The sequence below is a fragment of the Hemiscyllium ocellatum genome, chromosome 28, assembly GCF_020745735.1.
Source record: "Hemiscyllium ocellatum isolate sHemOce1 chromosome 28, sHemOce1.pat.X.cur, whole genome shotgun sequence".
Taxonomy (NCBI): Eukaryota; Metazoa; Chordata; class Chondrichthyes; order Orectolobiformes; family Hemiscylliidae; genus Hemiscyllium; species Hemiscyllium ocellatum.
In genome coordinates, this window is record NC_083428.1 from 18,350,494 (window position 1) to 18,366,424 (window position 15,931).

Genomic DNA, 15,931 nt, shown 5'->3' on the forward strand with positions numbered 1-15,931 from the left:
TCCCTCATTCCTGAAGAAGGGCTTATGCCCGAAACGTCGATTCTCCTGCCCCTTGGATGCTGCCTGACCTGCTGCGCTTTTCCAACAACACATTTTCAGCTTTGACAGCTAATGCCAAAATGGAGGGTTAAGTCGTCAATGAATTGCCTTCTGGCAAAGTTGAATTGCAAACCCACTCATCACTTGCAGTATTCAGTACTCAGACTTGTGAAATGTGGAAGTCGGCAGGTTTATATCAGATGCCTGACAGGCTCATGATTTTTTTTTGCTAATATTGTGATTGAACAGGTGCACTATTTCCTCTTGTAATCCTATTCTTCCATTGACCACAACAAAAATTAAATTTAGCCAAGTTGGTTATATGGTCAATTATATTGAACTAGACACAGTCTAAGACATATGTGAAGAGCAAGGTTTCTTACATCAGCAGCAAATAACTGGTTTGTTCCTGAAAAACAAACTTACTCAAACAAAAATTATTAACAAACAGTAAAGAAAAAGCTAACACACACAAGTCTAAGGAAAAACAAATAAAAACTCTGTGGTGGTAAAATTGTGAAGTTTTTGTTTTGCCAAGAACTAGTCAAATTGGGAATTGGTTCAGCTCATTTGGCTAAATTGTTGGTTTACAGAACAGTGTGATGCCAACAGCGTGGGTTCAATTCCCATCACTAGTTTGAAGTTACCATGATGGACTTTCCTTCTCAACCTCTTCCCTCACCTGAGATCTGGTGGCCCTCAGGTTAAATCACCACCAGTCACTTCTCTCTAATGAGGGGGCAGCCCCTAATGGTCTGATAAGACTGTAGCAACACAACACACTAGTTAAACTCATGAAAAAGAATAAGTCATGAATTATCCTAAATGGTGTTCTGACTTTGAAGTTATTCCGCTCACACAAACTGACGGCACTGGAACAGTTTGAACTGGCTGAATTCTCTTTGCCTTCAGCAAAGAGATCAATGCCAAAAGTCTTCTGCAGGAATCCGCCATGAGTGGTAAAAGTGACCTCCCTGACACTGTGTTGAGAGGGGTTGCAAAGAAAGAGAGGGAGTGGGAAATGGGCTGTTGCTCCCCGGGCTGGTCACATTCTCTCTGACTGAGCTCAAACATGCAATAATGCCATCAGCCTACTGAGTCACGTAATCTCTCTTTGAAAGTTCTCAAACATATGACTCGATCCAGGCTCCCTGTTTCTTGCAGATGTAAAAGTTGTTGTTAAACTCAGTGTTTTCCTTAATAAAGTGTTCTTTGTTTAAAAGTTCAAAATATATTTACAAAAGTCCACATATTCCTTTAAAAATTGATATTTGGATCACATCTTTTCATAATATCTTCATTATCCCCTCTACATAGGCTTCCTTGCAGATTGAAACTAGCCCCTTAGTTTCATCTAATTATGTTTACATTTTCCAGTTTCAGCATAGTCCCAGCATCACTACAGAACATTTCCAAGCAGGAAAGCAATTATTATGCCAAAATTCACCAAAAGGTCTTGCTGTCATCGGGTATAGTGAATGGTACAAATCAGGCATGTCCTCAACATTCACTCTGACTCTTAGGTGGCTGGAACCTCACTAAGACTTGGCATCTGCTTAGGATGAGCTCCTGTACACTCACTGCATAAACACGAATATGTGCCATGCCATAAAGTCAATGAAATTCAGAAATAGCTGTGTCAATCGATGAATCTCAGGGAATCAAAAGACAATCATTTTCAGCAATGTTTTGTAACCTTGGGGAGAAGTCCACTGCAAATCAGAAAAAAAAAATTATCCTCTAATTGGCCTCATGATGTGCTGAAGAGGAACGAGCTTACAACTGATTTTGAGCCATGTCCAGTTACAGCACGCTGAGTCCAGAGAATTTAACAATGTGCATCTCCACTTGAACAGCAGAATGTGCATTATATGGTTTTCTACTCCTGTCCTGTGGTAATGAAACTGAGAAGCCTCCATTGACAATCTATGAATCTGTCTGTCTTTCTGAACATTTTTGACCTGTGTGCCTGTTAAAAGGCTGACTGATGGTAAGCAGTAGGAAATGAGAAGCATTTTCTATTTTTTCATCCAATCAAGCACTTCCAAAAAGAATTTCAACCAATGTACCATAATTGTACTTAAAGGAGGGAGATTTTGGGAGGTGCAAATGATTAAAGACAATTTGAATACATCTAACTTAGCAACCAGTTAAATAAATTATTAGAATATTACGGTAGAAATTCTCACATATCCCATCTGACTTCAATGTAATTGATTGTTTTGCAGAGTATGTAAAGAGTTGCTCATGCAGTTTTTCCCATTTTATACCACCTCTCAAGATGAAAATCTATCACATGGATTTGAGTTTCATTTATATTGTGGTAGAATTTATGGATTAGTACTCCCAGTTCAAAGCTTCCTACTTTAGACACTAACACCAGAAAGGCTGCTATCAAGGTCAGCACATCCACAGAATTTTCATTAATCTAATGGCTAGAAAATTGTTTTGGGCAAATTGACCTCAGCAGCAGAATTTTCTAAATGTGTCACCCTTGTACAAGCTCTGAGTGAACTCTGCCAGTCAATCAAATCTACCTCATTGTCACCTATACATAGCTGTGTCTGAAAAATTATATTTGGCAAGGCCTGGACTTTCAAAATAAACTGGAATATTATGTATGAGTGTCTTCTGTTTGAACCCATCACCCTTAGGATGTCAACTTGTGCTGCAGATGTACAACAATTTCATGGAAATAAAAGGCAGCTATTTTTGACAATGTTTTGTAACCTCGAGGAGGGTGGAGTCCACTGGCAGTCTGAAAACAATTATCTTCTAATTGACCTCATGAAGCAAATTAGCTTACAAATGACATTGACACATGTTAGTTACAGCACTTTTGTGAATTTAAGGATGTGCACTTCCATCCTAATAGCAGATATGTTGTGCATTACATGGTTTCATACTATACTCCTGATTTACTGAAACAGGCTGCACTTCAATGCTTCATGAGTGACAGAGCAAGAGGTCCCAGTAAGGAGCCAAATTTTTATCTGGCTGTGTAGGAAAATATTATATTAGCTAATTCCTAAACAAAAAAATCCAAGAGTGTGGTGAGTACATTGTGCTGTGCTAATTCAACTTGGGCAAGCTTTGTGAATGCAGAACCCTAGTTAGGAAGGTGCTGGGCAGGAAGAAGACTGCAAATGACGTATTTTGTGTTCCCAGTGCTGGAGACTATTGAAAGATTTACGGTTTCGTTATTTGTTTTATCATTTGCTGAAACTGAATGGGTGTTATATTAAAATCTGAAAGGGGACTCAAATTTTGAAAAATAGATTGAACATGCCAATCCACCCCATATTCATCCTTGTAAACTTGACGCATAAGAAAAATATACAGTTGAGCCTAGTTTTCAGTGCACATTTTCACCTTACCAATTTCTTTTCATTAATAATTCATTACCACAAGGACAGTACCTGCTGGCTCAGCTAGTGATGCCATGTCTCTCAAGTGAATAGAAAATGTGAAACAACTGGACACATTGTAAAGGGTTCTGCTCTTCATCTACTTTTAATATGTGCTTTCTTCAAATGAATGAAAATATAGGTTCATCAAATCTTTCTATATATGATCTGAAGATGAAAATATAGCAATATATAAGGCACTAGAAATGGTTCTGAACCAACCAGGGGTTTGGGTTAAAATCTATAGGCTGCCTGTCAGGAGGAAATTTCACTGACTCTTGTCTGGATTGGTAACAAACTAAACCAATGTCTTAGAGGGATGAGAAAAATGATCACCCTGGTTTTGCCATGAATCATACTTGTTAATTGAATGTAGGATCAGTATTTAAATAAAAAAAAACTTTCCATCCCCTCCCTTTCCAAATGGTTAAAAAAAAACTGTGATGGAGAGATGAAGGGGAAAAACAGTAATGTAAACATGGTGGACTGATACGATGGCGAGAATTGTTCTTCTAAATTCTTACATCTCTCTCTAATGCAATGTGATCTGAGTTCCACACACTCATTTTTGTGAGTTATAACTTACTCCAGCTTCATTGCCACTTCCTGCAATGGTGCAATAACCTGTCTCTGATTCACAACCACATTGCCAAGGCAAATAAGTTTGTAATCTGAAATCATTGTTACAATTATAATAGCACATTAATGGCTGCTGCTAGTTCTATTCCACTCACTGCTATCATGCACAAAGATTACCCAGTTAGAATTAGCTCTTAGCTGTCATAGTTTTTGTTTCTTGTTACTTATGTTCCAGTACCAAATAACACAAATAGGGTGGGAGGGAGCTCATATGTAGCATATAAGATGATATTGATTAGTTTAGATGAATAGTCCAATTCATAAATTGCTGAAAATGGTGTTGCTGGTTAAAGCACAGCAGGTTAGGCAGCATCCAAGGAACAGGAAATTCGACGTTTCGGGCCAGAGCCCTTTGCGCTGGCCCGAAACGTCGAATTTCCTGTTCCTTGGATGCTGCCTAACCTGCTGTGCTTTAACCAGCAACACATTTTCAGCTCTGATCTCCAGCATCTGCAGACCTCACTTTTTACTCAATTCATAAATTGGCCTAACTGGATTTTGAGCAACTTCAAAAAGTTGCATAACTGAGTTAAAGTAGTTTTACTTTTACCTTGCTAGACTCAGCTTCAAGTCTTTAAATTTTTCTCAACACCAGTCAATGAGTGTGTTGGCATTGGTAAAACTCCCTTTGTACATTGCGAGGGGTTGGAGTTCCAGTTGAACACTCTGTATGATCTATGAGTCATAGAGCTGTACAGCACGGAAACAGACCCTCCAGTCCAACTTGTCCATGCCGACAAGATATCCTAACCTAAACGAGTCCCATTTTCCAGTACTTGGCCCATATCCCTCTAAACCCTTCCTATTTATATAACCATCCAGATGCTGTTTCAATGCTGCAAATGTACCAGCCTCCACCAGTTCCACTGGCAACTCGTTCCATACACGCACCAAGCTCTGCGTGGAAAAGTTGCTCTTTATGTCCTTTTTATATTTTTGCCCTCTCACCCTAAACCTATGGCCTGTAGTTCTGGACTCCCCTACCCCAGGAAAAGATTTTGTCTATTTATCCTATCCATGCCCCTCATGATTTTATTAACCTCTATAAGGTCACATCTCAGCCTCCGACACTCCAGGGAAAACAGCCCTAGCCTATTCAGCCTCTTCCTGTAGTCCAAATCCTCCAACCCTGGCAACATCATTGTAAATCTTTTCCGAATGTTTTCAAGTTTCACAACATCCTTTTGATAGGAAGGACACAAATGGCCTAACCAATGTCCTGTACAGCCACAACATGACCTCCCAACTCCTATACTCAATACTCTGACCAATGCTTTCTTCACTATCCTATCTACATGTGACTCTACTTTCAAGGAATTATGACTCTGCACTCCAAGGTCTCTTTGTTCAGCAACATTCCTTAGGACCATACCATTAAGTGTATAAGCCCTGATCTCATTTTTAAATTATATTAAATTCCCTACAGTGTGGTTGCTTTTCCAACATACAGCACCTCGCATTTGTCTAAATTAAACTCCACCTGCCACCCCTCAGCCCATTACCCCATCTGATCAAGATCCCATTGTACTCTGAGGTATTCTTCTTCACTGTCCACTACACCACTAATTTTGGTGTCATCTGCAAACTTACTAACTATACCTTTTATGTTCACTCCAAATCATTGAAATAAATGATGAAAAGTAGTGGACCCAGCACTCCACTGGTCACAGGCCTCCACCACCACATAATACTGTGTACAAGTCTAATCCCAGAAAAGCCAGGCTTAATGGATCTTGCGTTTCATTTTTGTAGTTGATTATTGGGCAATGTAGTCATTAAAACATCTCATAAGTTGCTGCAGATATTCCTTAACAGCAGAACATCAATCCATTATACAAAAGGAAACAAGTCAAACAAAGCGATATAGGACAGCAAGATCTTAACACAAACCACAAAACAAAGTTTCAACCTATTTCCCAACATTATCCTTTTACACATACTCAGTCTTAGATAAATATCACTCCTAACTCAACTCTTTACTTACTTACTTCACTTTCTCTTCCCAGTTTGTTTTGCTCAGACTATTGTGATAGTTTTATGATTCCTTTTAGAGTCTGCTGGCAAGAGCCTTTCATAAGTCTGACAGGCTAAACCTCTTTTCAGTTTCTGTACAGTCACAAACTGGGTACTTCACATGCTAAAACAGCCCTACCAGGGTGACTGGCTGTCCTGACCCAAAAAGTTGCTTCCCTCACTAGGAGGAGATTGTTCTTCCTTTTGAACGGAACTCCTGATTCTTCTGAACTGAAGGCAAAGACTAAACAAATGACCTCTGGTCTGTTGCAAACTCAGCAGCACAAATATTTTATCCAGTTTGTCCTGTCCTGTACTTGATTGAAGTCACGTGCTTTCTTAGAAATTGCACAGAGTCATAGAGATGTACAGCACAGAAACAGACCCTTCAGTCCAACTTGTCCATGCCGACCAGATATCCCAACCCAATCTAGTACCACCTGCCAGCACCCAGCCCATATCCCTCCAAACCCTTCCTATTCATATATCCATCCAGATGCCTTTTAAATGATGTAATTGTACCAGCCTCCACCATTTCCTCTGGCGGCTCATTCCATACACCTACCACCCTCTGCGTGAAAAAGTTGATTATTTAGATATGCAGATTCAGATTTCCATAATTAAAATCATGTACCTTTACAACACAGAAGGGGAGCATCACTTTTGCTACGGTTCTCTGAAAGATTTTGTCCCATTCGCATATTTAAATCACGTACAAAAAGACTTTCTGACCTTTCAAAACAAATCCTTTACAGGATTGATCAAAATGCATATATACCTATATTAAAATACAAATCCCAAATGATAATATATGTACAATACGCTTTTATTTAATCAGAACCCACTTCCCCTTAATTGATATGATCATAATGCAGCCTTAAAAGGAATCGAAAGGTTTTGTCTGTAAAATGTGTATGAATAGTATGTGAGGAGGAAATGGATGCAGGTTGGTTGTTGGTTTCCCTCCACCCACTCTGACATGTCACGGCCAGACAGTGATTTTAGTCACTGCCTGGATTAGTCTTGCTGGTCTGGGTGGATGTTTACATCAATGAACTATTGAGAACTGGAGCTAGTTGTAGCAACTCTACATGTCCAATCTTACATCTGTGCAGTTCAATCTTTCATTGTTTTGAAACCAGTGCTATGTAAATAAGAGTTCACAAAAGCCAAAGGCAATAGATGACCAATTCTAGTAGATTCAATTCTGTCTTGAGCAATTATTATCAAATAATTAGTTTGGTGCAAGTTCATTATAGAGGCTTACAATGTGAGATATGAGATGTCTAAGATGGTATGGGGGTGTAATACCTTTTATTTTATTCCAGAGTGATGTGTGACCTTCTAAAAATATTCTGATCATATCAAAGTTTTGTTTCTACTAATAATGCACATGGATAGTCAAATCATAAATGAGGACATTAACTTCAGTATCAGAAACTGGTACAGAAAAATGAATTCAAATACTCCATTCCACAGTGCCATGGAGTTATTTACAGCATAGAAAGAGACATTCGGCCCATTAAGTCAATGCTGCTTTCTCCAGACTAATGTATCAGCTGCATTCCCTGATCTATCTCTGTATTCCTGCAGGCTTATTTCCATTGAGTTTTAATCCAGTTTTCTTTTGAAACCATTGATCATCTCTGACCCCAGACTTTCAAATGCAGTGAGTTCTATATCACTACCACTCACTGCGTAAAAAGGTTCTCCTTCAGAGCTTGTGCATTTCTTTCCAAAATTTATAATTGTATCCCCTCAACCTTCTACCATCAGATAAAGGAACACAGGTTTTCACTGTCTACCCTAAGAAAACCCAATCATACTCTTATACACCTCACTCAAACCTCCCATAGTTCTCCTTTGGTGAAATGAGAGCAATCCTAGCTTTAAGGTTATAATGACTAGGAGAAATTGAGGACTGCAGATGCTGGAGATCAGAGTCAAAAATGTGGTACTGGAAAAGCCCAGCAGGTCAGACAGCATCCGAGGAGCAGGAGAATTGATGTTTCGGGCATAATCCTAGCTTTGCCAACCTACCCTTTAACAAAAACCTCCAATACCTGGAGCTATGCTGGTAAATCTATTCTATATTCTCTCAAGGATACTCATTTCTTTCCTAAGTGTGGTGCCCAGACGTGGATGCAGCATTCTACTTGTGACCTCCCCAAACTTTATAAAGGTTCAGCTTAACTTTGCTGCTTTCCTACCCAATATCCCTGTGTATAAAGGCCAAAATTATTTATAACCAGCTAAGAATTTCCTCAATATGTCCTGTCACCTTCAAATAAACTGACTCTGTATATGCTTCTGGCAAGATGCAGCACGTTATATTTGCCTCTTGTCTCCCCATTCTCTTAGCCAACTATATTTTGTTCCAGTTAATAATTTCCCCAACGTTTTCAAGTCCTTCAAATCAAGTATCATCAACACCTTTTGAAACTTTCCTCTGTTCAATATGCAACAAAAGAAAAGCAGTGGTCCTGACAAAATCCTTTGGGGAATACCACTATCTACCATACTCCTGTCTGTTTACCATGACTCACTGTTTTCTGTCATTCAGCCAACTTTTTTTTAACCTATCCTGACACTGATCGTCATTACATGACCCTTTTTTATAACTTATCAATCTCTTTACTTGTCATTGGTTCATTGTTTTGGCCACTTTTCAACTCATCCTTTAAGTAAACAAAAACCTCTTTTAATGCAAGGTTTGTGTGAAAGCTTTATTGAACTCACTTTACTCACTTCACTGTAACCTTATTCAGTTTTGTATAAGAACAACAGGCAAATTTATTGTGGCATGATGGCTCAGTGATTAGCACTGCTGCTTCACAGCACCAGGGTCCCAGGTTTGATTCTAGCCTCAGGCAACTGTCTGTGTGGCGTTTGCACATTCTCCCCGCGTCTGTGTGGGTTTCCTCCCACAGTCCAAAGATGTGCAGATCAGGTGAATTGGCCTTGCTAAATTCCCCAGGACAGGATAGATGCTGAAAAGTTGTTTACTCTTGTGAGAGAGTCTACAACAAGAGGACATAGTCTCAGAATAAGGAGGCACACATTTAAGACAGAGATGAGAATGAATTTCTTCTCTCAGAGAGTAGTGCATCTGTGGAATACATTTGCACAGAGGGCTGTTGAAGCTTGGTCATTAAGTATATTCAAGGCTAAGGTAGACATTTTTAATCAGGAAGGGAATCAAGGGTTGTGAGGAAAAGACAGGAAAGTAACCTTTCAGGTTTATCAATGGCAGAGCAGATTTGATGGGTTAAATGGCCTAGTATTGCTTCTAAATAATATGGCCTTACAGTGGGAAGAATTTAAGGCTCCCCACAGGAACAGACTTGGATACAGGTTGAGTGGAAGGGGTTGTGGGTGGGGGTTGGAGTAGAGTGACATGTAATCAAGAGGGAAAGAGCAGGATGGAGATCCTATCACATTTCCAATTTTCAAGATTTGATCCAATGGAAAGGTCTAAGTCAACACTCTTACTCTGAGGCTAACTGAAATTCTTAAGTGGCAACTTAGGAGCCTCATCTTGCAGTGTGGAAGGAAAGCATACATTGTTGGCAAAGCTGATAAGTTTACCTTAATGAGCCCTCCTTCAACCTGAGTGGAGTGGGGTCTCTCCTTCTTAGACAGCTTGTGTCCAATGGAGGGATGCCATCCTCAGCATCCTTTAAGGCAACCACCCATCCCAGCTCACTTACAGCACAGTGAGGCCTTTGCTCGCTTGGATTCCAAGAGCTGCAGTAACATTTCTTCTCTCGGATCTCCTGCGGTACAACCATTCCTGGTGGCACCACTGGATCTAAAGTGCTGTCAACCTCTGATTAGCCAGGAGACAATGGGGACTGCAGATGCTGGAGAAATCAGAGTTGATCAAATGTGGCACTGGAAAAGGCACAGAGGTCAGCCAGCATCCAAGGAGCAAGAGAGTCAAAGTTTCAGGCAAGACCCTTCTTCAGGTCCTCAATCATCAACTCTTTTGATCCTTGGATGCTGCTTGAGGTGGGATCTGTCAATATTAGAAATGCATGTGCTCTTAAGGCTAAACCAGCTCAGCTGGATAATGCGCATTGGACTTAAAGAGCTGGGTTCTTCCCTGGTAGTTGGTATCTAGACAGGAAAAGGGTCCAGAAGGGAAAGGTGGAAACTAGTGTTTGTGCTAAGTAACATATCCCTTATAAACCTCTTAAAGTCTTTTGATGCCTAATTCAAATTTAGACGTTAGTCTGCTAAACAGGATCCTCTTTGTGAAGACCCTGAGAATTGATTGGCAAGCAGCAGGCTGCCTGATTTCAATTTAAATCTCATTGGTCCTCCTGGAAGTAACCACAATGGGATTTCCACAGGCTCTCCAGTTATGGTCATCATCACTGCCATTAGTTCCGGTCCAGTCTGCACGAGTCAGTGTTTCTAACCTTAGCTTGAGCTATTTGTCAGGAAGTGCAAATTGAAAATTAACTATTTCATCCTATAACTAAAATGGCTTTAATATTCATAGCTAAGTTAACAAGTTTAATATCTCCTGCCAGGAGACTGGAGCATTAGCTGAACGCTGCAAGAATTATTTCTGGTTTGGGGAACATGAATGAGTGTATTCAGTTCAGAACAATTTTCCTTCTAATGAGATTTGTCCAAATTCCCACTGAGAATGTGCAGGAGGAAGGATAGGAACAATCAACCTTCCTTCCCACTGACTGTTGCTATGGAGAAAATATATCCCATGATGTTCTTTGCTAACAATGCATGGTTAGCTAATTTTATCCTTGATGCCAGTTAAATTGAAAATGTTGCTGTCACAAACAATTCCATTCCATTAATAAAGGAATTGATTTAAATAGAGGAAAAGATAATGGCATCATTAGGTATAGGGTGGGTGAGCAACTAGAATAATAATTTAAAATGTACACTGACCTATAACAGAACTTTGTAGCTATCTTGTTCCAGCCCAAAGGTGAAAGATTAAAGCCTGAGTCTTAACTCAATCAGACATTCATTATAACGTTTTAGTGTCATTTCTTACCTGGACATTCTAAGCAATTTCATTCTGACATTGCATCAACTATAGGGCATATACTTATATCAATGAAATTTATTACTGAGAATGTCATGTCCCTTTTCCCCCATTCTGTGGTCATTTTCCCCCTAAAATGAAGCTGGTGTGTTCTTATATGCGGACAGACACCACAATGTCAGGGCTATGAAAAAAAACTTGTCATTTGAGAAGGAGTTGAGACTATACAACCCACTGGTTATAAATGAGTAGGCAGGCAGTAATTTATTCTAACAGCTCAAACCCGAATGTGAGTTGACAAGGTCAACCATCACGTCCACTGAATGAATCGACCTGCTCCAAGTAGGAAGTTAATGGTGCTAATACTGACGAACCAAGCAATGTAGAAGTTAAGTGTTGTAAATGCTGTGCTGCTGTCTCCCACATTTTCCTGAGATAAGCTTGGTTTTCTTTCAGGTTAGATGCGGCAGAGAATCTGCCGAACGGGAGTGAAAGTACTGAGAGGAGGGAGAGCTCAGATCAGCAGAGGATCTGCCGAGATATCTGGAACCTTCGAGCTTCTCTCGAACTTTACATATCATCAGAGCAGAGCAGCAATGACAAGGAGTCGGAGCGAAGTGATGCCGAGAGCGTGTGCTCAGTGGGTGGCCTGCTCACCACCTTCTCCCAGGACACGGCTGACGAGGCGGATGATCTTGAAGAGGTCACTGGCAGCAAGCGGCTGAAACAGGACAGCGTGGGGTCAGAGCGGGTCAGCGACAGTGAGACCAACACCCGGAAGCTGCTGCAGATGGACAGTGGTTACGCCTCGATCGAGGCTCCCAGCAGAGCGCTGGAAGAGAGGATCCCGAGGGGTGACAGTGAACGCGGGACGCAGGACACAACTGCCTCAGAGAAGAGGAGGTTTTTCACAAGTTCTGGGCGCAAAGGGACTGTCTTTGAAAGCTACGATGCAAAACCCTTGAGTGAGGAGTTCGAGGAAGAGGGGGCAGTGGGGGGTGAACCGATTGACTGGTCACCCTATGGCCAAATGTTTGTCACTAGAGACTATTTGCACAGGCGGGATTACAGTATTGATGAGAAATCCGATGCCTTATTCAATGCATTTCTCCGACATGACCCTCAGTTTGATGATTCTCCACTGAAGTCCAAGCACCGGTCTCGTATCCATCTCCGGAAGCAATGGCAAAGGACCAAGCAATACAGTGACCCAGGGATCCGCTATCCGCCTGCACTGGAACGCCACCGAAACCCCCTCCGGAGAGGCGACAGTGTGAATTATCCACTAGATCATCGATACCAGAGCACCTTACCACGCATTATCAGCGCCACGGATGAAGAGCCAAGTGAGAGCGGCCAGGAACACGTCAAATCACCCACGTCCAAACACTCAGAGGCTGAACCCTCAGGCTCAGAAACAGCCGGTGTTGATGCTGAAGCAAGAATCCAAATCATTGAGGAAGAAACAGCCGAGCAAGGAAATGCCACTGACCAAACCGAACAGCCAGACCAAACAGACTTCCCGCAGTCTTTAGGTCAAATCAGTGGCTTCACGGAGACAAACAGACCCACAGACTTTGCATATGGACCTCAAATGATAGGGGCCGATCCCATAGACAAATTAACGACGAGCATCGAAGACAGGCTGTACACGAGTCTCAAGAAGTCAAAGGAGAGTGTTGATTGTGTAGTAGTAACTGTCACACATGCTTCACCAGATCACAGCCCTGTTTAGCCTTTTTCTCTGTGGAAGAAGAGTGATTCTCAATTTGATTTTTAAAAATTCTGTCATTGATGCTAGTCTTAGACCGTCCAGAGAAATACACCAAGAATGTTTGCTGCTATACTACACTACATGCTTCATTTTGTTTTCCATTAAAGAATGATTAGATGTTTTTGGAGCTTTAATCCCTAGTATATTTAAATGTTTTATTAGAAGAATACCTTTGCTTTTGTTTAAGAATAAAAGAGTAGTACTGGTGACCTGGGGAAAGTTTTAGAGTCAGATTGTTTGGCTGTTATTTTGTTTCTGTATTTCCAAAATACCCTTTAGTGTTGAAGAAAAAAAAAACAACCCTAGATGAATAGCATAGTACACCAAAAGCTTCCTGTTCTGAGAGTTGGCTGCATTGCTGGGTTTGCATGCATACTTTTTATTCTTAAGAATATCATTAAAAATTCCTCAACAATTACAACTTACATCATAACATTATCATCAGTGCAAGTAACTTAGATTTTTTGAAGCCTTTTTCGATTTTTATAAAATATAATTTTGTCCCCTAGACTTTCAATTTCTGTGAAGTTGTTAAGTTGTAATCAGAATTTTTGTGTCATGGTTTGTGAATTAGCAAGCTCATTCCTAAATGCATTAAACAATATGTGCACATTTTCTCAAATGTAGAAATGTCTGTTGTAGTTCTATTGTTAAACACAAACAGTGCTATTTTGTATCAAATATGGGCTAGGCGCAATAAATGGACTTTTTTTTCTTATTTTAATTTAATTCTTTTAGATATCTTATTTCCAAAGGCTTTTTCTAGATTGGTTAAACACCAATCTCTTTGCACTGAAAATTCAGACACGGTGGTTAATACATATGCCAGTAACTAGGTATCTATGTTATGTCTTAATGCTATATTCACAGGTTTGATTAATTATATGAAATAGTTTTATAAAATATGTATGTGGTATTATGAGTCACAAAGAAATTCTTACAAAGACATTTTTCTTGTTTCTATTTTTTTTGTTTAACTTAACTGTAAAAAAAAGCCCTGAATAAACATTTCATTGGGTTTCTTTTGCTTTTCATGTTAAAATAAATAAATTTTTTTCTCATTCAAATTTTTTTGTGTGAGTTGGTTGTAACTTGTGTTGCTGCCAGATGAAGCATGGGGTTTGAGGGGGATTTGGAGGGTGGGGGTGGAAGTGTGGAGCCAAGACCTAATGTACAGGAGAAATAACTACACCAGTTCTGCAGATGAACCTGTGCCCATAAGAAACACTCTGATCTGAGTCATTTTATTACCTTATGACGCACAGCAACAGATGACGCATCAGATGAGAAAGACATGTATGAAAGGTTTTGTGTGAAAGGAGATTCTGTTATTTCTTTTCTCTCTCACTCTTTTTCTGTCTTTCTCTGTCCATAACGCTTCTGAAGGCCCATAGCTGAACATATTCCCTCAGCTGGTTTTGTGCATTTTTTTTTGTCTGAGAACTTTGAACAAAATTTGCAATCTCAATAATTTTTCTAACTGCCTAGTATAATGTTTGTTCTCCATTTCAAAAGTGTGTCAGAAGCTATATCCTGGTTCAGCTAGGTTTATCTGATTAAACATTCCTATCACTGCAGATTTTGTCACAATGCAGTATTTAGTGAAGATGTATAGTGAGGCCTTTCATTTATTTATCACCAAAGTGAAGATGTTGTCTCTTCCTTGGAAAGTACACACTGTAGTTACCATGTAGGTTTTACCATTGCTACACAGTTCCATGTCTCAACTGTGGTCCTGTATTCCATGTCAAAACTGTTGAGCTACTTTTCTACTATTGTCCTTCAAAAATAACTAGTTTGTTCTAAATTGAAGAACCTGGTGGCTGATTGATTGGTGATCACTCAGAAACAAAGAGTTACATCAGTTCGTCCTATGAGGATTACAATTAATTGGCATTGAAATATAATACTGATATTATATGTCACTACTTATACTTTTGTTGTTACAAGTGATTTATTTAAATATACTATCATTTTGTTTCTAATACTTTATACAACTATGTCTTTATTTGGCTTAATTTCCGCCCAGCATTTTGTATAGTTCATTAAACAATGCCATTATTCATTTTAAATAAATGGTGTAATGTATTTGTTAACAGAGCAAAGGATATTATAGGAACATGTTTCATGTTCATCAGTAAATATTGTCAATTACCTATTCTAAACTCATGTTTGCTTTCAATTATTAATACTTAACATGTGTAAACACAATACCCATGTAATTAGTCCATACATGTTAGAGATCAAATGTGGCTTGAAAAAAAATATTGTGGAAACTTCAATACAGTGGAACCTTGATTAATCAGACCCCTATTAATTGTGTTCTCAAATCTACATTGAACTCTTTGCTTCAGGTGTGTGTCACACACCATGAAAACAGCAATGTAGTACTTTTGAAATGGTTGAGATTAAAAAGGATACAAGATCCATTTATAATTGTGCACAATGGAAGATTTGAAGGCCAATTTTCATTATCATTGGGCAAGGGAAAGTTCTGTATTACGATGAATGGTCATTGTTTTGTGGATGTAAAGTGGATGCAGTAATAACAAATTTAGAAATACAGAGCCCTATTTACAAAAATTAAGCGATCTCCAAATGGCATTAACTGCTTTAAACCAACCATCCTTCAAGAGTTCTCAAGGCTGGTCAAAAATAACCTAAAAGCTTGGGCAATATTTAGTATTTCACAGTACAAGGAAGGAAGGAAGGGCTAGAGTCCAACATGCAAATTTTACATTCATCACATCTTGAGAGTAAAATATTCTTCGTTAGGAAGTGAATTATTATCTTTGATACACCCCCATGTACATAGTTATTTTTATTCAATCTGTGGTTCACAGCGCTGTTGGTTGAGACCAGATGGTCAATTTGCATATCAATGTATCTATCAATAGGAGCCACAAACGTTGTAACACCTTGTAATGAATGTGACAGCAGAATAGCAAGCTATTATTCTATTTGGAGAGCTCCAAAGACAAGAAAAACAATATGGTTTATGCACTATCACCTGAATACTCATGTTCAATCTTCAGCACA

The 15,931-nt window shown here is 39.5% G+C and overlaps 1 protein-coding gene across 2 annotated transcripts in view; it reads left to right on the top strand.

The window, feature by feature from the left end:
* The window catches only part of cbarpb (CACN subunit beta associated regulatory protein b), a 182,558-nt gene extending 169,686 nt beyond the window's left edge, over positions 1 to 12,872 (top strand). For both annotated transcript variants that reach the window (XM_060846261.1, XM_060846263.1), the window contains exon 10: positions 11,575 to 12,872. In XM_060846261.1, coding sequence (XP_060702244.1) covers positions 11,575 to 12,853 — 1,279 coding nt within the window. In that variant the 3' untranslated portion in view covers positions 12,854 to 12,872. The remainder of the gene's footprint in view (positions 1 to 11,574) is intronic.
* The last annotated feature ends 3,059 nt before the right edge of the window (positions 12,873 to 15,931 follow it).